Source organism: Eleutherodactylus coqui, chromosome 4 (genome assembly GCF_035609145.1).
Source record: "Eleutherodactylus coqui strain aEleCoq1 chromosome 4, aEleCoq1.hap1, whole genome shotgun sequence".
Taxonomy (NCBI): domain Eukaryota; kingdom Metazoa; phylum Chordata; class Amphibia; order Anura; family Eleutherodactylidae; genus Eleutherodactylus; species Eleutherodactylus coqui.
This window is the reverse complement of record NC_089840.1, coordinates 87,251,660-87,277,305: the sequence shown is the minus strand read 5'-3', so window position 1 is coordinate 87,277,305 and position 25,646 is coordinate 87,251,660. Positions and strand designations below refer to the sequence as shown.

The 25,646-nt window shown below is 40.3% G+C and overlaps 1 protein-coding gene across 8 annotated transcripts in view; it reads right to left on the bottom strand.

The window, feature by feature from the left end:
* Positions 1-25,646, bottom strand: part of CDKL5 (cyclin dependent kinase like 5) — a 289,528-nt gene that overhangs the window by 40,781 nt on the left and 223,101 nt on the right. For all 8 annotated transcript variants that reach the window (XM_066599824.1, XM_066599823.1, XM_066599831.1 and 5 more), the window contains 3 exons: positions 23,839-23,929; positions 18,300-18,489; positions 5,219-5,299 (listed from right to left, as the gene is read on the bottom strand). In XM_066599824.1, the coding sequence (XP_066455921.1) occupies positions 5,219-5,299; positions 18,300-18,489; positions 23,839-23,929 (362 nt within the window). The remainder of the gene's footprint in view (positions 1-5,218; positions 5,300-18,299; positions 18,490-23,838; positions 23,930-25,646) is intronic.

Sequence of the window (25,646 nt, the reverse complement as noted above, 5' to 3'; positions counted from 1 at the left end):
AGCAGAATTACGCCTGCTCAGCTGTTTCAATAAGTTTGGAGCACCCCCAGCCGCCCGATTCAGCTCAGTAGGGTGGTAAAGCTAGAGATAGATGCAGGTCCCAGATGGGGGATCCCCATCTATAAGACTTTCATATGGCATATCCTGTGGAAAGTCTCACATGGGAATACCAATATAAAGGAGTTTTCTAACATCTGTAAAAATTGTGCAGGAAGCAGATAAGTGTGTAAAACATAGGCAAAAATCTATACTCACCCTTTAAGGTCTAGTGCTCCAGACCCAAACCCAAAGGCTCCTGCAGCAGTCATGTGCCGTTCATTGTTCACATGACCACTGCAGTAGCCACTGGGACTGGAGAGGTGGTGCTGGAGTACAGGTACGTTAAATGGTGAATATAGATTTTTGTTTATGTTTACACACTTATCTGCTTCCTACACAAACTCTACAAATATCTGAAAACCTCTGTAATGCCTTCCCTTTTTGCCTTTTTTATTTTAATTTTTTCTTCCCCAGTTTCAAAAAATCATAACTTTTAAATTTCTACAGTGACATAGCTACATGCGTTTTTTGATAGCCTTTTATAATGTGATATTATTATAAAATTAACTTGATTAACATGAATGCAACAATACCATTTTTTTTTAACGTAAATTAGAATAAATGTGTTAGGAGGTCCTGCCCTTTCTAACCACTTCGGAAAAGTGATGCAAAAAGTGCAAAAAAGTCTCAAATGATTGAATGATTGTGGCATGTGCCTTAATTTATGGCTGTTTTTCCCCATAATAGTGGTGCACGGTCCTTTAATACATTTCCTGTCAATTTAAAGGGGTTGTCCCGCGCCGAAATGGTTTTTTTTTTTTTTTTAACCCCCCCCCCCCGTTCGGCGCGAGACAACCCCGATGCAGGGGTTAAAAAAACAACCCGCACAGCGCTTACCTGAATCCCGGCGGTCCGGCGTTTTCATACTTACCTGCTGAAGATGGCCGCCGGGATCCTCTGTCTCCGTGGACCGCAGGGCTTCTGTGCGGTCCATTGCCGATTCCAGCCTCCTGATTGGCTGGAATCGGCACGTGACGGGGCGGAGCTACACGGAGCTACACGGAGCCCCATTGAGAAGATAAGAAGACCCGGACTGCGCAAGCGCGGCTAATTTGGCCATCGGAGGGCGAAAATTAGTCGGCTCCATGGGAACGAGGACGCTAGCAACGGAGCAGGTAAGTATAAAACTTTTTATAACTTCTGTATGGCTCATAATTAATGCACAATGTACATTACAAAGTGCATTAATATGGCCATACAGAAGTGTATACCCCCACTTGCTGCCGCGGGACAACCCCTTTAACTATTGGATGGAAGGGGCTCCCTTCTTTAGTTCGCCTCAGGCAGCAGAGATGCTAGATTCACCTCTGCACACATATACATTATATACATCAGTAGGATGATGGGGTCACACACTTACCGGCAGACATCAATAGATTCCAAGTGAAACCCTTTAACAATTATTAAACTGAGCTGCTACTCTATCATCATACTTAGGAAACATAACTTTTAACATCCATTTTAACTGTCTTTCCAGCTTAATGGCCATTAAATTGCCTTGTTTCTGGCACGCAACCAATAACTGATAGACAATCTGTTGAAATTATGAGCCGTTGTATTGTATTTTTCTAAATTAATGAAAGGTGATTCAAAATTATATCATATATCATTAAAAAAAGCCTTATTTACGGATACCAAATCTGGTTGAAAAAATAGTTCCAAGCAGAATATAAATAAGCCATAATGTTATATGAGGGATGTTGCAAAAGTGCAAAAAACACTCACACTTACTATTCAGGAAAAGGTTATTAACCGCTTATACAGATAGGGGGTACGGAAAGTCTTCAGACCCTTTTTTATCTTTAGATTTTGTTATGTTGTGGCCTTATTCAAATATGCAAATTAAAAAAAATATTCACGTTTCTGCCCATCATTCTGCACTCAGTACGCCATAATGACAAAGTAAAAACAGAATGTTAGAAATCTTTGTAATTTTTAAAAAATGAAAAACTAGCATTTTGCATTGACATAAGTATTCAGGCCCTTTGGTATGACACTTGAAATTTAGCTCTGGGGCCTTCCATTTCTCCTGATCATCTTTGAGATGTTTCTACACCTTGATAGGAGTCCACCTGTAGTAAATTCAGTGGATTGGACATAGTTTTAAAAGACACACCCCTGTCTATATAAGGTCGCACAGCTCACAATGCATATCAGAGCCAAAATCATGCCATGAGGAGGAAAGAACTGCACGAAGAGCTGAGAGACAGGATTGTGCGGAGGCACAGATCTGGAGAAGGCTAAAAAAAATATTTCAGCTGCACTGAAAGTTCCCAAGAGCATAGTGGTCTCCACAATTCTTTAATGGAAGACGTTTGGAACAACCAGGACTCTTCCTAGAGTTGGCCGATCCACAAAACTAAGTAATCAGGAGAGAAGGGTCTTGATAATAGAGGTGACCAAGAGCCCAATGGTTATTCTGGCTAAGCTCCCATCTGTGCACATGGGAGAATCTTCCAAAAGGTCAACCATCACTGCAGGACTGCCCCAATCTGGGTCTTACGGAAGATTGGCCAAAAAGAAGCCTCTCCTCAGTAAAAGACACGTCAAAGGTCACCTGGAGTTTACCAAAAAGCACCTAAAAGACTCTCAGACTGTGAGAAACAAGATTCTCTGGTCTGATGGAAACCACGATTGAAACTTTTGGCCTCAATTCTAAGCATTATGTCTGGATAAAACCAGGCACCGCTCATCATCTGCCCAATACCATCCCTACAGTGAAGCATGGTGGTGGCAGCATCATGCTATGGGGGTGTTTTTCAGCAACTAGGACGTGAAGATTGGTCAAAGTTGATGGAAAGCTAAATAGAGTGAAGAACAGAGATATACTTAATGAAACCCTGACCCAGAGAGTAAGGAACCTCAGACTGGGCAGAAGGTTCACCTTCCAACAAGACAATGACCCTAACCACACAGTCAAGACAACACAGGGTGGCTTAGGGACAACTCTGTGAATGTCTTTGAGTGGCCCAGCCAGAGCCCTAACTTGGACTCAATCGAAAAACTCTAGAGAGACCTGAAAATGACTGTCCATAGATGGCTGCCATCCAACATGACAGAGCTTGAGAGGATATGCAAAGAAGAATTGCAGAAAATCCTCAAATCCAGATTTTTGTGGCATCATACCCAAGAAGACTGGAGGCTGTAATCACTGTCAAAGGTGCTACAGCTAAGTACTGAGTACAGGGTGCGAATACTTATGTCAATGCAAAATATTATTTTTTCATTCTTTAAAAATTATTACAAAGACTTCTAACATTCTGTTTTCCCTTTGTCATTTTTGCATATTGAGTACAGATTTAGACAAAAACTTCTATTTTTTTTCATTTACACAAGGTCACAAGACCTTGTAAAATGTAAAAAAAGTGAAGACTTTCCGGACCCAATGTATTTATTGGGGAATGTAGTGTGGTCTTGTGATCTTGGAGAGAATGGGGTGTCAGTACTTTCCTAATCTAATAGTATAACGTGACCAACAGAAGCCTTAGGGCCCTTTTGCACAGTATGATTATCGTGGGATTAATCGTTCGATCAAGTGGTTTGCCTGATAACTGTTAGGAATAAATACCTGCAGCGGCCGAATGATCAGTGACAAATCATTAGATCATCACTGATCTTTCATGCAGATCTAAAAATCATTGTTCATCTGCTGCCAATCTTTTCATTAATCACAACGATTTGCCGAATAGAAAGCAGTGGCAGAAGGGTTGACTAGTTGACTAGAGGCACTGTTAGGTTTGAATGAATGATCGAAACTACCCAATTATTGTTCAATATAAATGCATGCAAACAAATGATATATGATCGCTCTGTCACCGCTGGTCACATGCTCATTACAATTCACCTTGCACTGTAAAAGAGCCCTTATCTGTGCGCAGTTCTAATGATAAGCAGCCACCTCCTCATGGATGATAGGTGTGAGATCGGATGTTTCAGTATTTTATACCTATGTGACCTTCCTAATATAATAATGTGGTTACTTTGTATATTGCGGGAGACTGGTAATTAATCTGTCCTTGTATCAGTAAGTATAGCCTTTTTAAGTGATGTATACCGTATCTGTGACTCATAAGCTGAAGTCTATAATATGAAATGTCAATTAATGTCAGTCAGATGTTATGGAAAGTTTATTATTTTCTTACATGTTCAATGTAAATTAGATGTCTTTGACCAGTTTAAGCAATACTTCCTCTTTAAGTTGAAAGATAAAAGAGCCATATTAACAACAGCTCTGAAATGTGTAAGGTGAGCTGCTGTCTACGCTCATTAACTACATTTCTATCTGCTCATAAATTCCTAATATCTTTTCATTTATTAATGATATATTATGTGTCACATTCATTTTTACATAACAGACAATTTGTAAAAAGTTTAAAGGACATGCTCTCTCTCATATCTATCTATCTATCTAATATCTATCTCATCTCTATCTATCTATCTATCTATCTATCTCATCTCAATCTATCTATCTATCTGCCTCATATCTATCTATCTATCTCATATCTATCTATCTGCCTATCTCATATCTATCTATCTGCCTATTTCCTATCTATCTGCCTATCTCCTATCTATCTATCTCCTATCTATCTATCTCCTATCTATCTATCTCATATTTATCTACCTATCTATCTATCTCATATCTATCTATCTATCTATCTCATATCTATCTATCTATCTATCTATCTCATATCTATCTATCCATTTATCTCATATCTATCTATCTATCTCATATCTATCTATCTATCTCATATCTATCTATCTATCTATCTCATATCTATCTATCTATCTATCTCATATCTATCTATCTATCTATCTCATATCTATCTATCTATCTATCTATCTATCTCATATCTATCTATCTATCTATCTCATATCTATCTATCTATCTATCTATCTATCTATCTATCTATCTATCTATCTATCTATCTATCTGCCTATCTATCTGCCTATCTATCTGCCTATCTATCTGCCTATCTATCTGCCTATCTATCTATCTATCTATCTATCTATCTATCTATCTATCTATCTATCTATCTATCTATCTATCTATCTATCTATCTATCTAACTGACATTTGCAGCTTTCTTAGAATTTGCATATGGTTTTGAATATGTTCTTACCTTCATGAGGTCAAGTAACACACTACTTATGATTCCCAAGTATCGTCTTTCTAAAGACTGAGGATGATTGACAGCTGGAAACTAAAGGAAATAAGCAGATAAGAAGCATTACAATATACACTGTAATGTAACAAGCATAAATAACATTACATATTACAGTCTATGCAACTGAAACAATCTGGAGAAGGCTGCGGTATAAAATTGTACACTGGAACAAACAGAAAGAAAAAACAGCCCTGAAAACATGAAAACTTTTTAACTTTTGAACACCATCTTAATTAAATACAGTACAGTGATCCCTCGTCTGCCGTGGGGGTTATGTTCCAGAGACCGCCGCAATAGGTGAACATCCGCGAAGTAGCGGCGTTATATTTACACAAATCAATCTGTCGGGTGAACTGCCAAACAATCGCAAAAGTGAATAAACAGACCGATGCTACGATCAGTGAGCCAATCAACACCCGATACAGAACACATTCCATCAGCCAATAGTGTGCTGTGTACAATCTCGTGTTGGCAAGCGCTACTGGCGAACTGTATTTCCTGTATGTACCGCAAAATTCCACGATATAGCAAAAAAACTCTGCGAAAATAGAATTATATATGGCCTATCTAAAATCCGCGATGCACTGAGGCTGCAATCATTGAACCACGATATAGCGAGGGATCACTGTATAACCTACATATGAATATATACATAAAAGGGCCTTTAGAGCGACCATTTTTCCTTGCTCAATGAGTTTACTGAAGAGCAAACACAAGCTGTTTACTGTGTTGTAGGAGCTCATTTAACATGGTAGGGAGTTTTCTGTTGACAGGATTGTTGACTGTTTGGTCAGCTTGAAGTTGATGCTCCATGTTAATGTGTCTCCCGCAGTTATTGCCATTTACTCAACCACAGACAGGTTGCCATTGTAGTCTCATATTCTTAAGAGCTGTAACATGATATACAGTATTTTGAACTAGCATACAGTTGGTCGACGTCTGTGTCCACAAGAGTGAAACACATTGAGACATGAGTTTTGACTCTGCCTGAGACATTTATGATAGGGATTTATAGGGTCTTATATTTGTGGAAACTACCTCGGGGTCATCCTTGTCAGGGCGGTTACCCCACTAATCATCTCTTTAGGGTGTAATAGTCTAGAGCAGTGTTTCTCAACTCCAGTCCTCAGGACCCCCCAACTAGTCATGTTTTCAGGATATCCTATAGTAAGAACACCTGTGGCAATGTCTGAGGTACTGACAATAATTACATCACATGTGCAAGACTGAGGAAATCCTGAAAACATGACCTGCTGGGGGGTGCTTAGGACCAGAGTTGAGAAACACTGGTCTAGAGGGAATAATAGGGTGAGTTAAGGTCTCCCATTCCCTTTCTTTGCACTACACATTTTCCGACAATTGAACCATCATGTGATTGGATATCACGTGAAGCATATTTGGACTCTGTCTTGAAAGGTGAGATTGTTCTTATAATTTTTCACTTTATTTCATGTTTTACCTTATTTGCCCTTGTTTTGTCTGTGGTGAATGGGATATGCCTGTAATAAGTTTTGGACTTATGTTGGTTGGTCACAATTGGTGAATATGACATTTTATTTATGCACTTTTAAAATTACAGTAGTACTCATATTTTAATTGTTATAATAAAAGTTACATTTTAATGTTATAACCTCTCACTCACTCATTTTGTTAGTTTGCACCTAGTTTAGTTATTGAGATTTGGGGACAGTATACCTCGTTCTCTGATATGTTCTTACTGTTTTCAACAGCAACCAAAAGAATTGTGAGTGCTACTAAGGGCCAGAGTGAGAGGTAATACATTTTAAAATGATCAACACGTGAAGTAAAACTAAAAATTTCAAGTTTCGGTAAGCCTGTTGGATTAAAACAATGATTTATTTTCCAACATCTGTCTTTTCTTAGAGTCTCTTCCACTTTCTTCCTTTTTCCTACTCTACCTCATATTTGGCCAATACAGTGCCAATGATGAGACAAAGACATTGTTGGGCGAATTTGAACTCATGATATTATGGTGGGAATTTATTTAAACCGGTGTTTCAAATGACGATCTTAATGATTCCCAGAAGAGCAAGATGCGCCTAATGTATGAAGCGGCATACGCCTCTTCATATGTTAGATACAACTCAGGTAGACCTGTCTGCTGCATTTGACACTGTCGACTATGGCATCCTTTTGAATATGCTCTGCTCTATTGGTCTAAAGGACACTGCTCTCTCCTGGTTCTCCTCCTATCTCTCTGACCGCTCTTTTAGTGTCTCCTTTTCTGGCTCTATATCCTCTCCACTTCTTCTCGTTGTTGGGGTCCCCCAGGGCTCGGTCCTTGGTCCCCTTCTCTATCTATACAGCTCTCATTGGACAAACCATCCACAAATTCGGCCTGCAATACCATCTCTACGCTGACGACACCCAACTATACACCTCTTCTCATGAGATCTTTCAACCATTCCTCCAAAATATCAAAAAACTGTCTGTCCGCTATCTCTAATACAATGTCCTCCCTTTTTCTCATATTTAACCTCTGTAAAACTGACCTCCTCGTCTTTCCGCCTTCCAACTGACCTCCCCTCAACATCTCCATTCCAGTGTCTGGCACCATCATAACCCCCAGACAGCATGCCCACTGTCTTGGGGTCACAATGGACTCTGACCTATCCTTTACCCCCCACATTGAATCTCTGGCCCAAACATGCCACATGCACCTCAGAAATATTGCTAAAATACGTCCGTTCCTCACCACGGACACGTTAAAGACACTTGTGGTCGCCCTCATCCACTTCCGACTTGACTACTGCAACTCGCTACTCATCGGCCTCCCCCGCACTAGACTCGCTCCAATCCATACTAAATGCGGCAACTAGGCTCATTTTTCTATCTAGCCATTACTCAGATGCCTCTGCCCTATGCCAGTCACTGCATTGGCTGCCCATCCACTGCAGAACTAAATTTAAACTCCTCAGCCTCACCCACAAAGCTCTGCATGGCGCCGCGCCACCATACATCGCTTCCCTCCTGTCCGTACATCACCCAGCCCACTCACTCCAATCCTCTAACACACTCAGACTAAACACCCCTCTAATACGAACCCAGGACTTCACCAGAGTAGAACCCATCCTCTGGAACGCTCTACCCCAGGCATCCGGACAATTTCCAATGCATGAAATTTTAAAAAAATGCACCTCTTCAAGGAAGCATCCCAAATCCCCTGACCTAGTTCCCTGCCCCTCCCTATGACTCCCCACACCTTCCACCCTATCTATCACATACAACCTCTAGCCCTCACCTCCTTACCGCCCCACCCCGTTTGCTTTCTAATAACTGATTTCCACATGAAATCCCCTATTGCCTGTGTTCTCCATGCCTCGCTTCCCCCCCTTGTACCTTCTGTACCATCCCCACAGCAATTGTTTCAAACTGATTGTACCTCACATTGTAATTGTTGTCTTATTTGCATTTATCCATGCTTGAAAGCGCTGCGGAATAAGTTGGCGCTATACAAATAAAGATTATTACTATTATTATTAGGTAGTTTGTTTTCATAAAAAGAAATTGACACCAGCTACAAGCAGGAGATTGCTGGTATAATTTTTGTTAGTTTCTGTCGAATTGTGAAGCACCATCAATTTTTGGTGAGACACAGCTGGGAAAGAAGTTTTGTCAAAAGTTATTTGCTATAATAAGCCTGCCCATGGCCTTGAGTAGTAACCTCAGGCATGGGTTTGGTTAAATTAACTACTATGGGTGACAAATACTTGCCCTCATAGTGTGTATGTAAAATAATACTGTCTATTGTTAAATTTGTGAAGGACACGAGAACGGCACGCTTCATGGATGTCACCAACATAGCAGACCAAAATGTAATAAGCATCCTGAATGGACAAATATATACATATATAGTATCACCAAAATGCAGGGAGCAGAAAACATGGCAAACAGAATTCCAGGGATGAGAATGCTATACCTAACCAACTTTGGTAAGGCAAACCCTGCCTAGAAGCAGGGCGATCAACCCAAAGGGGATAACCCCACACCACGAAGCTAGAAGCTAGACAGATGGGCCATCTGTCCCTAGATGGAGGATAGAAAATATGTTTAATGCTGATGGAAAGTACTGTGTATTCAAATAGTATTAGGTAGAAGTGAATGAGTCCCAAACACAATAACCAAAGCACTTAGCTGATAGGCGTCTGCTGCCTCACCAAACACCTCAGGCATGGCAATAACTGGTGTCCATGTAGGACCATAGTAAATACAATTCCATTATGGTTGTTTGGCCAGCTAGAGAAAACACCTCGCTGTCAGCCAATGAGTCCATACACCAAAAGAGATGTTGTAGCAGAGTTGTGAAGAAGGGCCCAATACACAGCAAGCCCATTGAGGGATTTCTGACACACAGCAGGGGACCTCTGCAGGAAGACAAATGACAGGGTGCATGCACTGAAAGCACAGTCACATGGACCAGGACTGATGTTGTGACGTCACACCAGCTCCACATCCTAATTGCAGCCGATGCGTCACAACATCTAAATTTAAAAAACAAAGGAGTACCAATGAATGCCAGAAGAAATAGCCCCAGGGTTTATGATTATTCGTTTTGATCGTTATTTCATAAGACACCAGGCATTTTTATTTCTGCAGATCAAGGCTGAATAATGTTTAATGCTGTGTGAGTTAATGTTCTTTGATCATTAGATTTTGGGTTCGATTCAAAGGCATTCAGAGTCTCTAAAAATGTTTCTGCAATGTACTTACACAGGTCACAAAGCACCCAAATATACTAAAAAAATAGCCATTAGCAACATGTTAGCTGAAAGCTTTAAAAACACCTGTAGGCGTTCAATTCAATGATTTTGAAGACTAATTAACAAGGTAACCGCTCTCCTTGGTTCTGTAGATGATGGAGGAATTAGTGCTTTGCCTTAAAAGCAATAGAAGGTGTTATTATACATTTGCAAATGTATAAGTACAATGTTTCAGCCAAATGACCTTGGGGAGGATTGAAATTAAATGTGGGGAAATGGAAAGGAACACTTAAAGGAACACTCCATGAAAATGGATTCACTGACTGTATGATGCCTGTATAACACAGCATGCCATGAACCCATTGTGCCACTGACTGATTTCACTTTAGGCTACTCCTGAGGGCTACACTTAGAGGTCTCTGGCTTTCACCCTTTATCCCCTTTATTACAAGAATCTGGGTTTCATTGCAGGGAACCTCCGGGTTGCTTCCCCAGTACCAGACGTCGTCAATAAAGCGCCAACATATTAAGAAACACTTTACAAATCAGATGGAACATGGAAAGACAAAATTCACATATTACATACAATAGTAAACCAATAAACAATTTGAACATTAGGAGTGAGGACCCTCACAAGTGCATACGATCTATGAGGAAATAGGGGAACACAATACGTGACACAAGTGCTTGTTCTGTATAATGGCACAGTCATATGTAGTTTCAAATAGTTTTTCTTAATTTTGTCAGAATATAGCAAAATATTTACCAAAAATATACCCCACGCAGGGAAATTTCAGAATGAAAACATTTTGTAAAACAAAACATAACATAACAGAAGGTAATGATACATCCGCATTTAATATGTCACATGTTTCTTTTGATTAGTTCTGCTACTCTCCAATTCTTCCGTATGGCGTCCATAACCATTCTGGTTAAATTTGTTGATAATTTCAGCTACCATATAGGACCTGTGGAGAACCTTATTTGAGGTCTCTGTCAATGTCACCTGATGGCTGCCTTTTGATGTAAATGTACAACAATGGTGCCAGCGAGGTAATGAGAGATGTTAAGGTCTCGTACCCATCTTATCATATAGGAAGTTTGCCATCTAGGGGAGGTTGATTCATGGTAGCATAAAGGTAGGAGATAATCCCCAGTTGGAGGGAGGTCTAAAGACACAACCTCTCAAATGTGGAGTTATTGGATGTAGATGTCGACGTAGGCAGCAGTGATCTGACGAAACCGTGTATATGATGAAGTTCAAGCCATCTGTTGTTGGGTATATTATATTTCTCCATAATCTGGGGGATACTAAGCAATTTTTGGAATTGTAGAAAATGGTTTAAAAGTACTATACTCATGTTCTTCCACCAACGAAAGGTCTGCAGCTGGGAACTCAGGGGGAAGCCCTGATTAGGGATAATAGGCAGAAGGGGAGGAGGGTCTGTCATTAGAGAGTATTTGAACCTGGTCCTTCTCCAAATATCAAAAAGATGGGCCATCAGTGGGGATGGCACAGCCATATTTAAATAGGGTGGTATACATAAAGCTGTATGAGCTGGACCAGTCAGTGTCTGTTTATGCACAGATGTGAAGTGCACTTGGGTGTGTCTGATTACAATAGGAGGAAGGGGTCGGGTTCTTAAGAGGACAGTAGAACAGGAGTAAAAAGAGAAGAGTTGGATTAGGGAATGTGCTTGGCCTGTGCAGAAGTAATGATCATACAAGCACTCAAGAAGGTCCATATAGAAAACTTTATTCTAAAAATAAAAACATTTCCTGGATCCTAACAAACCGAAGCGTAATACCAACACGTTTCAGACTAACACAGTGTTTAATCCTGGTATGTACGACCTCAATAATACTACAGTTAATACCACAATAATACCACATTTTAGTGGAAGGGTGACTAATACAAGAAATGCCTCGGCTCTGTGGAAATCTTTATTTTATCAGCCTGTTTTGATCCACTGAGCTGCTCCGGCTAATGAACACAGGGAGTGCCTTAGCAATGTGTCTCCCATTGGCTGAATGTTATGTGTTACTCTATTGGCTTCCACACACTGTTTCTCCTATTGGTCTTTGCACTGATGTCTGTGCATTATGCGCAAAGCCACTATTGGTTAATTCATCCGTCTTTCGCACAGCTGATTTGTGGTGGGGATCATACTGATTCTGCCTCTTACTGATAAATATGTCTGTTACACTTGGGCGCTGTATCTATGGCCCATTTACCCCAGAGAATGCCGATTGTCTGGCGAAACATGTCAGGGAAGCGCTAGAGCTAGGTTTTAGTTGAATCTATGCTGTAGGCATTTATTTCCTCATTACTGATTGTGGTGCTTTCAGTATATTAGTACAACTGATACCAGTCAGTGACTAGTGTTATATATACACTAGTCCAGATGGTTATATTGGTTTCTATGACTTTAAGTGCATAAGTCATTGTGTTGGAGTCGTTGGAGTGAGCGCTAGCTCCACTGTTCCTAATAAAGTATAAATACACCCAATGTATTTAGTGAGGCAGGTAGTTCATACGTTCAGACTCTTTGAGTCTGTATAGTCATTTTTTCTGCTGCTACAGCATATCTGTTTTTTATTTTTTTGAGGTGAAATTTTATATGTGAGTAATAAAAGTTTACTTTTAAGGAGACCCACTCAGGGTTGTTGCTTTTGGCAAATATATTGGTTCCGGTAGAGAGTGGACATCATATTAGTGACAACGGACAGACAATCACTGGTGTTTTGTAGTAACAAGGGTGTGATGTCACAGGAAAAAATGTAAAATTGGGTGCCATCAGCGTAGAGGTGGTACTGAAAGCCAAATCTGCTAATAATTTGTCTAATAGGTGGGTGTGTAGATGAAAAAGATGAAAGTAACTAGGACCAAATCCTGAGGAACCCCAACAGAAAGAGGAGAAGTAGAGTCAGCAAATGATACACTGAACGAGTGGTCAGAGAGGTAGGAGGAAAACCAGGAGAGAGCAGTAGCCAGAAGGCCAACAGAGTAGAGCATACTGAGGAGAAGTTGGTGATTTATTATGTCAAATACTTCAGAGAGATCCAGGAGAATCACTAGACTAGTCGCCTTCCGATCTAGCCATCAGTATATAGTTTGACACTTTAGTAAGGGCAGTTTCTGTAGAAAGTAAACCAGGTTATTAGGCATCAAAAAGAGCATTATCACAGAGATATCTTATTAGAAGAAAGTAGACCAGGCATTCTAAGAGTTTGGAGATGAAGGTAGGATTAAAATCGAGTTGGTAGTTGGCAGCACAAGGTGGGCGGAGAGACATTTTTTAGAACTAGTTCACGCACTAGGCTGGAGCCTCAGGTATAGCACCCACAGGTCTGGAGAGTAGTCAAATGGAAAGCCAGGAGCCAGCATCAGGAAATCTTGGTATGCAGTACAATAGATAAGGCAGGTAACGTAGGTAGAAGGGAAGCCAAAAGTTGATAATGGATAATCACGGTTTTCAGGAGAGGAGCAGGTTTAGGAGAAGATGCTTGAGCAAGGCAATAGAGCATAATAATCTCACAAGGAAGGAGGGATCAGGGCGAGATTTATATAGCAAGCCTAATCAGGGACAGGGCAGAGACTAGATCACGGGAACAAGGAAAAGTTATGCAGAGAAACTGTCAAAAGGATAGATAGCTCAACAGGGAGAGCCACCAGCTGAAGTACAGGAGGTCTCAGGTTCGACAGTATGTTTTAAAGAAAGATAACAAAAGAAAGAGAAAGGTTAAATATTGTAGCAAGGTAACTAGTGACAGCTGAGGAGAGACACTGGACAATGTGTAAGGAAATAGGGTGACTAATACAGGTAGCAGGGATAGAAAAAGAACCTGGAGACGACTTCTTCAGTTGTTGGGTCAAACGCTGAGAGTAAACTTGAGGGTGTGCAGAAGGGAATGGGATCAAAAATTCTCAGGGATTGGGAAGCTACCGCTCTTCTCTAAGTGACGTATGCACACTCTATAATATAAATCTATGGGAGAGTGCGTGCACATTCCTCAGAGAAAAGTCATAGCTTTGTGCTCAGTGCGATCTTCACCGGTGGACACCAGGGAACCAGGGAGTGGGCGAGTATAAAAATTACATTCCCCGACACCAACAGGAACAGCACCATAACCTAATTTATGGTGTTGTTCCAACGTGACAGGTTCCCTTTAATGATAACAAGAACTTAATTAAAAACAAATTAAAGTAAGCATCCTCCCTGTTCTTTTACGCTTTTGCTCAAATCTTTGTGAAGAAGCGAACTGTATGATTGTGTACAAAATTTAGGAACAAACATAAGAGACTTTTTTGTAGCCTTATTATACAGTAAATCAGAAAAACTGGTAAGACTGTTCCTCGGCTCTATGTCATAACATGTAATCTATGGCTCATCCTAAAATAATAGGTTTGGAAGGCAAAGAAATGGAAAAATCGTGTATTGCCGAGGTCTACTTGCAAAAAGAGAACAGAGGCAAAAGCTTAATATGACTTTTAAAAAAAGCTAATCTTGGGTTTACAGAATGCAGAAAAGCACAGATTAAAAAAAGAAAATTCTGAGAGTATGGTGTCAATTCTTTGTTATACATATACAACATTAAAAAACTTGTTTAAAAAAAGACTTTAGTTGAGAAATACAAATTCACATACAGTCAGGGGCGTAATTATAGAGGATGCAGGGGATGCGGTTGCACTAGGGCCCAGGAGCCTTGGGGGCTTATAAGACCTCTCTTCTCCATATAGGGAGTCCAGTAGTATAAATAAAGCATTATAGTTGGGGGCCCCGTTACAGATTTTGCATTGGGGCCCAGGAGCTTCAAGTTACGCCTCTGTATGCAGCATTCACGTTAGTACAGGTAACTGTAGTGCCAGGCAATCCAAGGGTGATAACTTTCCAAAATGGGACATGTCTCATGAATGTGGGCAGTTGAGACTTAAGAGTAGATCAAGTTCATAACTTGCACAGCTTGCTTCCAACCTGCTTTATAGGTTGGCACATAAATTGGTATATTTGTGTTTCTTTTTATTTTAAGGACCTTACCTGACCGTATTTCACGATTATATATTATTTCAAACACACAGGAAATAGAACTGTGCCTATTACTATAGCTGGTATGGTAACAAGCACACATTGCCATACTGAAATTGGCCTCCTTCAGTGGCTTGGCAAGCTATCATATCCCGCAAATTTGCCCACATTGGTGTTTCTTCTGTTTTGCTACAGTTCTGGTATTACTGACAGCAGAGCCATAGCTAAAGGCTTATGAGCCATTGCCCCCCACCTCCCCATCCTTTAGGCAAAACCAAAACTGGTGGTCATGATTAAAGACATGAGGCACATTGGAAATGCATTGGAGTCATGGTCTCACTGTATCGTTTTTTTAATTTTAAACATGCTCTAGTAATATTCTAATACTATTCCTCTATCTAGACTCTGCTGCCCAAGACTCTGCTGCTCACATAAACTTGGGGCCAGTCCAGAATGGAGCTCTGGACAGGACAGCGGGTGCATGCTAACCAGCAGTGGCCACCTGGTGAAATTCATCTGGCAACCACTGCCATTATGCTTTGCCCTGTCTCTTTTCAGTTATGTCCCTGAATACTGTTGATCCTTATGGATAACATATACAACTGTACATGGACTCCTAAAATATATTTTTTTTTCGACCATAAGGATCAACTGTTTAAACATGGACATAACTGTACATGACAAACAGACTTCTCATACTCCAATACTTACTAAGTATACATGCATACATAAATAAATATAATATGTGTATGTGAACTTAAACGGGTTTTCTAGGATTCTAAAAAAAAAATACAAGCTTAAAATGGTGAAAAATAAAGAAACAGAGTAAATACTGACTCCAGCGACTTCTCGTCCAGCATTGGAGCCCTGATGCTAGCCACTCAAGACTTTGAAAGAGGGTTACTGTATAGGCGGTCATGTGAAATACATTGTGTGCATGACTGCTCAGCCAATTACAGGCTTCAGCGGCCATGGGAAGATCACCCCGGAAGCCTGTGATTGACTGAGCAGTCTCATGCATCATAAATAGCACATGACCGCCCACCAGCTCCTTCTGAGTTCCGAGCAGCAGACACCATGGTTCCAGGCTGGAAAAGAGCCTCAGGAGCAGATGAGTGTACTTTTTTTTTATTTTACACCATTTTAAGCTTGTTATTTTGTTGTTTTTTTTACAGTCCTGGAAAATCTCTTTATAGTAAAGTAAGGCATGAGCATGACAAATATGCGTGTCGATCCAGTAAAGGTAAAACATGTCCGTTCATTTTTTCCCCTTCAGCAAATCCTTGTGCTGAAAAATTCTCTCTGTATGAACTACAGCATGGATTTCCATTGAGCACAATGGGATGTGGAAACCAAGCAGATTCCGATACAGATTTTGGTATGGAAGTAACAAAACTTAAATAGTGAATAATGTTGCTTAGAAAAAAACTCTTTATTGTAAAAACAATAAAAACTGATGGCTACTGATGATTTTGCATCAGAATATATTGAGGCATTGTCAGATGTGGACTTATAGGGTAGCTGATATTTCAATAGTTGGTGCTGTGGAGGATTATTCCATCAATCACTTGACTCACAACAGAACCAATGATGGTAATATGAACACAGCCTAAAAGTACACACATGTATATAAAGGTAGAGATGAAAAAAACCCACCAAGAATGGGTCCTTAACCAATTCCCAACCACATCATGTAAATATACATTATGCAGTCACGAAGGGTGTATGAAGCAAGTCTGCTCTATACTCAGGGGCTATCCGCTTTAATTGACAGCTGACAGCCACCAGCAACTGCTGCGATTGGAGCTAGCTTCAATGAAGCCTGTCACATGAAGCCTGTCACATGTTCTTTCCTCTGGCGCTGCAGAGAGATGGTCTCCTTCCTGCAGTCACACGGGCGCATCGGCGCCAGTGTATGGATGCCGATGCACCCGTGTGACTAAGGCCTTACCCTGGCTCTCAAAAAAATTTGTAAAAAGTGATCAAAAAGATATATGTCCCCCATAATGCTACTAATAAAAATTACAGCTTGCCCCCCAAAAAAACAAGCTCACATACATGCCAATCGATGAAAAAATGAAAAACGTATTGGTCTCATAATATGGTGAAAAAAGCAATTTTTGCTTTAGAAAAAAAAGGTTTATGTACTTTTTAAAAGTAGTAAAACATGAAGAACTATATAAATTAGGTTTTGCTGTTATTGTACTCCTCCACAGAATGAAGTTCATGTCTTTTTTACCCTATTGTGAACACTGTAAAAACTAAACTCCCCAAAAATGGCACAATTGCATTTTTGTTTCAAAATTCAGCCCCCTTAAAAATTTGTCAAAATTTCTCGAAACATTAAATAGTGAGTTAAATGATGTCATTAAAATATACAACTGGTCTCACAAAATACAAGCCTTCATATAGCTATGTAGATGGAAAAATAAAAAAAGGTAATGGCTTTTGGGAAACGGGGACAAAGAAAAGCAAAATAATAAATGAAAACATCTCTGGTCTTGAATCTTTCACTCTCCAGCTTTTCCTATAACTCATTTCAAAGCAAGTTGTTGGATGAGGCCTCAGGTATTTGAGTTCCTGAGCCAGTACAATTTTATTAAGCCACTGGTCCCTTCAATCTGGAAGAAAGTACATTTCTATAAATTTAGGCTGGGCAGATTAAATATATTTTCTTAAATTGAAGAAACAGCTGTATTCCTACCAGAAAACCAACCAATAACTCTGCTACCAATATGTCGCAAGTAGAGTCCTCGATTCTACAGGTTCTCAACAAAAACTTTATAGTCTATCGATCAATAGCAATTGTACCTACAGAAGAGAGACTGAAGAACATAAAAAGTAAAAAAAAAGAAAAAGGTTTGGTACAGTGTGAGCCAGTAGAGCAAAACGTGATTGTTCCCAGAGATAGAAACCAAGTAATCTTGTAGATATGATACCTTTTGAAGGCTATTTTTGTTAGCCATTAATAGGTATCATCTCTACAAGATTACTTGGTTTCTCCTGCTGGGAACAATTACAAGAAATAAAAAGAAATGGTCAAGTTAATGGCAGACAATAACTAAAGTTATTGTCCAGTGGTTAAAACAAGCTGAAGATGTGCCGAGGAAGACCTGGATTATCAATGATGAGCAATGTTTCAACAAATCCAATGATCGAGCATAAACCTGGTTCAGAGCACATGAAATTTGTTTCTACTATTATAACATAAAGCAGAGTAAAGTATTCCCTTATTAAGAACCAACAAAACTATACAAATACATCTTTGTACTTATTCTTCGTACTTACCCGCATCCCATGGAAACGAGGGTTGCTGTAGAACAGCTTCATCTGCTCTGATGGGAGAGGTCCTAACACCTTCTGGATTGTGAAAAGTTGATCAATTTCACTTTCTCCAGGAAAAAGTGGCTGTCCATCACTCAGCTCTCCAAGGATACAGCCCACAGACCACATGTCAACAGCCTTCCCATATGGAGCCCTAAGTAAATGCACAAACACACATTAAGTTTACATACTACTATGATGAACCGGTAGTTTGTTACTTTTTAAAATCTAAAATGCCTCTAAGAGAAAAAGGAGAAGAATTTGGGATCCAATTTATTATGAGGCTTTTTCAGTCAATGTTGCTGGCAGCCACGTGGGCGTTATTTGCAACAAATTTATTGCAGTGTTGGACGCTAATCATAAATTAATCGCATTTCATATCAATATATCTGGAGATATGTAGTCACTTGTTAAGCCACCCACCTTCTGGAGTGAGATTGTGGCAAATTTTGTGACTTTTTAAAAATTTGAAATTTTTAAATCTGTCTTAAAACCTGACACAAACCAAGTTCTGTCTTCTATTCACTTGCGAAAAGTAGAGTGAAAAGTATAAAACTATAAAAAGGTGCAATTTTTTGAGCAATATCCCACTTGCACAAAAATTTGCAATCCACAGCTGTTGATGTTCTGTGGAGCGCACGCACAGATTGTGATGCTCCGATATTGACGATGACAGTTTCTGAAAGGAGTCATGTTTGTAATCAAGCCGTCCATTGTGAAAACCGTCCCTCACATGGTATCATCACCGTGAATGCTTTTAGTGTTGTCACTCCAGAGCTAACTAGTGTAATGAACGGCACAGTGTGGTGTTAAGCGACAAATGGAGATTCAGCCTCAGTGATGTGGCAATCGGACTGATCCTTCTGTGATTTTAGAGGATCGAACAGCTCCTCGATGTTTAGTCATGGTTTAGAGTGCCATCAGCATTAACAGCCGATAACCTGTACTACGCATGAAGAGCACATTGACAGCCTATCAAACTACCATATCTTCAGGGTGCAGCCAACACCAATTTACAGCAGGATAGCAAAGCGAAGCCCCACACAGCAACCATCAGCAGGCAAGCTTTGCAAGGTGTCCAGGGGATTCCTTGGTGCGATCCCCAGATCACTCTCCAATTGGGTATCTGTGGGACATGATTAAATGTTGAGGGAATCTTCCCCCACAGTCTCATAATGAAGATGAACTACGAACTATGGTCAATACTACATGGTCAAAACTACCCCAGGAAAGTATATATCAAGTTTAAGCACCTCAGGAGTGTAAAAATAACTTTATTCCACATATTCGATAATCAGAGTGTACAAACTGTGCATAGGATATGCAGCAGGCCTCTGTGTTTCGAGCATAGCTCTTCATCATAACATATATAAAAAAATAAAATCCAACGGTATTCGAGCACTAATTGAATCAGTTGCCCTATCAACTGTATCACCCAACACAGTGGCCTCACCCACTACTTGCTGATCATCCTGTTCATTGGGCCACAGGAGACCTTCAATTGCTTGAAATGCAAATTGATTGTTCAGACCTTAATTCTCTATCTGTGTTCATTTTTGTCTCATTTTGAGCATTTCTACATGGCGTGGCACTTTCTCTTTGAGGCAGTGTATCTCATTATCTTACTCACTGACTCTACTGGGTGCATTTAGCAAACCATCTATGCCAGTTTTCCGGAATATGAAAGTCACAAACTTTGGTGCAGGTATATTTATGCGAAATGTGCGACTTTTACCTTCTTTTCACAAGGGCAGAAAAAGGGATCATGCTTAGCAAGAGGGTGCGGCCTCCAATTGACCAACAATTTTACTGTCACTTTCAACAGAAATTGGCCTAAAATATAGCCCAAATCTCTGATTGCTCATAGCAAGTGTAGATTCGGTTTTCTGGCACACGGACCGGCAAAGACGTGCCAAATGTATTAAGAGGTGACTGCGACTTAATGAACTTGGCGCATCTTATTCCATCGTAAGTAGGTTTAAGAAGTGCCAGTTGTAGTAAATTCTCTTCTAGATTTCTATCTCTCCTTATTCCTTACTTTTCTGCCCAGATACACTAAAGCACAGAACTGGAATGTGACTTACATAATGCTCGAACTATTTGGCAAAACTTGGCAAAGACCTCAACCCAAAATAGTCATCTAGTGCAACTGTTATAACACAGCTTGTCAAGCTTCACACATGTATAGCAGAACAGAGTGTAAATGTTGCATCAGAGGTATGTTACTTAAGCCTTACTTTCAAAGGTTCTTAAAAAGGTCCAATTATACAGTATGTAAGTAACACTGAAGCAAAACTGGGTTAATTAAATTAGCCTATTCCTGCTTGAAGCAATGCTTGCTCTAGTTTCCTAAGAACTGTGGAAACATTGTTCTATCCCCCGAAGAACAGTATACAGGTGACTGCTTACCACGCTTCTCTACCATTCCTGATCTGTGCTATTAAGGAAGGACTCAATAAAGATAATGGGGTGAAACGTACTTGTGCTAAAAAGCAGACAAGCAGGAAGCAGCTTTTCACTATGAACGACGACAAACTCTAGATATATGCATTGTTACCAGCTATTGCAGACCCTCACAAGAGCTGCCTGCTATTATTCCATTACTTGCATTATCGCTGGTCTTTCTTTGTATACTGTGTTGTGCAATATTTTACAGAACATCAGGAGGCGCCTTACGGTTCTTTGCTTCTACCCACTAGAGCTCCGCTGGATATCTCTGCTTTCATATAGTCACCCCTTCTGCTACACTCATGTTTCATCAGTAAAAGACAATGGCAAATGGACCTTTATTCAATTGTTACCTTTTTCTTTTTAAGCATGATGATTAACATAGAATCACCTTGAAAACAAACACAGTTCATCACTCTGGAAATGATGTAATATGAAGATAGAGAAAATGCTAATTAATTTGCTATTCTTTGGAGAAATTCCCAGACTGAAATGAACAATGCTGGCAGAAGCGCTGGCTCTATTGGACGTGCCAATTATTTTAGTGAATATTAATATTCTCCTTTATATAATGATTCTCGAAGTGCAGGAAGGGAGCAGACCTCAGAAAGCCCGGTAAGAGTTAGTGCTTAATGGTCTGAAGCAACACAAGGAGCAAAGGGAAAATGTTAGAATAAGCATGAATATAAATAGGGATTATTTCGGATTCACTGAAAAGTCCTCATTTGCATCATTGGCTCAGATGTTCCAGATGTGTTTTTAATTAAAAGCCTGGTTAACAAGCATTCTGGGCTGCCCTGGTCTATTAGAGTACCAGAGGATCCTCTGGATGGCCCAGGCTCTCTCATTATCATTTGCACTTATACAACTGGAGTCCAAGGGTCCAGAAGATGAAAACTCCTTTAGGAGCCAATCACTTGTCAATTGGGTCCGTTTTTCATTAATTGATTCATAATAGGGGATTAAACACAGCGCTAGCCTTAGATTAGATGACATTGTGCAGAATTATTTTTGACGCTCCCCTATGCCCTTCTTTGGAAAAAAGAGTGATTCAAAAGTCAAGTCCATCTGGAATACCTTCTTAATGAAAAGCTATAAAAGTAGGAAACTTTGTAGAACATTTAGATAGGTGGGGGAAACTTTTTGGTGCTAAGTTGGTGCCTGTTGGCCATCTTGGTAGCAGCCATCTTGGATTCAGCCCAAGAAGCTGCCAATGAAAAGCGAGTCATGACTTTTGAATCACCCTGTATATTGCACTGATAGGCATTTGGACTGTGTTCTGTGTATTCTGCTTGTACAGAAAGCAGCAAGACAGCAGCATAATCACATCAGCTCAGTGAATACATTCTGTACCAGAAGCAAGCTTATAACAAAAATACAGGAGCAGAACTTAGCAACTGCATTACGGGGCCACCGATAGGCTAACAGAGACACCTCAGAACATCAGAGGGGAGAAGACAGAGCCAGCAGGAGGATAATTTATGTAGTTCCACAAGAAGCTGCTTCACAGAGGAAGAATCTTATCTGTCCGGGTAAAGCTAAGGAGGCAATTGCCCCCAGCCTACAACTGCCTGCTGTCCCCACTATAAGTTGCTTGGCCAATTCCCTATTTCAATTAATTTGAAATCGCAAAACAACGCACTGACCCATAAGATGTTTATTTCCAAAATGCTCCGTTCTCCAGATATTGATTCCTCTGGTTGTTTACTGCTTGCTGCCAGGTAATCGGACCACCTCTTCTATGGACAGAAATAGCAGAGCATAAGAGTAGCTGCAGGCCGGGCCGAAAGCTAATGCGCATACGCTCCTGAGATCCCGGCCATCAGATTTACATGAAAATAGTTCACAAAGCCAGCCTCCACTGCTTTTTCTTTCCATAGAAGAGGTGGTGTGCTTCCCTGACAACAAGTAGCAAACAACCAGAGGAATCAAAAGCTGCAATATCTGGAGAACGGAGCATTTTGGAAATAAACATCTCATGGGTGAGTGCATTGTTTCGAATTCATTGAAATAAGATTCCTAAGATGGAAATACAACTTTAAGTGAAATGAAAAATGGAGAAGCATATGTGTAGAGATTCATAGGGTCAGAGAATCTAAGTTTGATGCTACAAGCATTTATTATTGTGTTTATGTTGAAGCCACATATACAGGTAAATTTGTGCAATAGGCGAGAATAGAGAACCAGCTGATTATCTCATAGTAGATATGTGCACTTCACTGCTGCATAAGTGATGCTAATTTATTCCACACTCTACTGCAAAATGTAACTGGCTGTGAAAGTGTGAGGTCATCGTTTCTGGTCTGTGTACACACATCAGGGTTGTAATGCAATATCTGCAGCAAAACTGTTGTCACAAATTAGCAGAAATGTGATATAACAGTATGGTGTGACATAGCCTTGGGCTACTATTACACAGCAGCATTTCCACCCTGAAAACGCAGGAGAAGGTATGTTGATTGCAGCCGGCACCTGGAGATCTCAGTTCAGTGACTACGAGAAATCTAGTTGGCAGCTGCAATCAGTGTTTCAAACTGCCGACATCATACCATATTACAGAGCAGACTGATATATAGTTTTATGGGGCAAGATTTAGTATAACTTATTCATTTATATCTCTGCACATCCTGAGCTGAACAGTCCAATGGGTGGAGCTATCAGTGACTGACCGCTATCTGTGAATAACTATGCATGCAAAGGTAGCTGTCGATCACTGATGGCTCCGCCTATTGGACTCTTCAGCTCAGAAAGAGCAAAGGTTTAAATGAATAGAATCCAAGTTACACTGAATCTTGTCCCATTAATTTATATATCTATCTGTTCAGCTCCTCCTGCTCTACAACATCATGCCTGCAGTTTAGACAACATGACAGATTCCCTTTAAATTGACTGCTAAATCACTAGATCATGTAATTAAAGGTATCTCCGTCACTTCCGTAAGTTCTAAGTGTTCTTGGCATACTGATTCTCAGGACAGCTGATAATGTTGTCTCACGAGCAGTGCTGGCACCAGAAGTATAGACTTCCACATAAAGTGACTAAGTAGAATCCTCACCCGAGAAGTAGTTCAGGAGAGCGGTACCATCTGGTGGCCACGTATTCAGTGTAATTGGCATTGCTGCCTTCAGATAGATTCCGTGCAAAACCTGAAAGCATAAAACTCATACAGTAAATCTTCTCCTTACAAACAAGATTAAATGAAAACAAAAATCATCACCGTTTCATTATCTCGCTGCGTATTTTATGTTACTGAAAATCAACTGCATACATAGTAGACGAAAAGAAACATTTATTTACATTTATCCACCCCTTCTACAAGTAACATGCACAGCTGCAAGGAGACCCTATATATATGGGTTCAAATGTGGTGTAAAAGAAAACCCCAAGCAAATTCACCTTAAAATCTGTATATAATACATAGGGAATTTAGTGTGAATTTACCACGGAAATGCTGCGGATTCTGCTCTTTGCAGTGCAATATGCAGCAAATCCAGAGCATTTTCACATCAAGGTACGCATGTAAGACAAGCGGATTTTGCATGTAGCAGATTGCAATAACTTGTAAGTCGCAATATAACCACATTCGCTTGCAGGCAGGGTGACACAGCAAACTTTGGTCTTGCAACATGTGTCATGACCAAAGTAACCAAATAGCCATAGGCTTAGGTCATTCCTCTGTCACAGCCGAACAAGCAGGCTCACAGCTTCCAGAGCGACTCACTGGTGTCCCACGATTGTGTTGCAGAGCACCAATGGGCTGTCCCTACTTACTGCTACATCCAACAGGTTAAATGGACACTAACTTTTCATACAACTTATGTTCATCTAACAGCCTATATTTGTATCATCAATCTTGTAGTATATTTGCATTACATTTTTTTGTTTTACCACTGAAAATCATATTTGAAGTGGCTGCCACTAAGGATCTCCCAGCAGCTTTGCAATCCACTGCCTGTGGTTAGGCATTTGGCTTCTCTAGTGACAGGAGCATGGGAACACTGCCAGTACTACAAGAGAGGGGTGGGCATTCAGATGCTGCCTTGCAGATGATTGGAGCAGGGCTATGCTAGGCAGTATGGGAGGTGTGGGAGAGGAAGACCTATTCAGTAGAGTAGAATCATTTAATTGTTGAAATAGAGTTGGTAGGGACCTCCAGGGTCATCGGGTCCAAGCCCTGCTCAATGCAGGATCACTAAATCATCCCAGACAAAGGTCTGTCTAGCCTCTGTTTGAAGACTTACATTGAAGGAGAACTCCCCACCTCCGTGGCAAGCTGTTCCACTCATTGATCCCCCTCACTGTCTAATATCTAATCTGTGTTTCCTCCCTTTCAGTTTCATCCCATTGCTTCTAGTCTTTCCCTGTACAAATGATAATAGGGCTGATCCCTCTGCACTGTGACAGCCCTTCAGATATTTGTAGTACACTTTAAACATCTCGGATCAGAAGATCCTCTGATCCCAGTGTGAGGGTATATGTATATATTGCCATATGTTTTTAATGCTTTTATACCTGTATGCAAGTTCTATTCAATGCTAAAATGAGAAAAACTTAATATTTCGCCTTACATCAGATATTCCAAATGTTTGCAAGGCTGAGAGAGATGTGTCCAGAAATTCAGAGATGATACAGAACCGGATACGAAGGCCGTGTGCTTGGCTGTTTTCCCAGAAGCGCCGTATCAAGATAACGACTGTTTAACTACGTATATGACTATCACTGCCTCAAGCGGAACTGTGGACATTACATATATGGTTATGTGGTGAATTTGAGCCTATGAGACCCTTACCCATTCCTAGTGACGTGACCAAAGGGTATGAAGCCCCATGTAATCTGTAATAAAGTGTGCAGTTATGTCCCCGT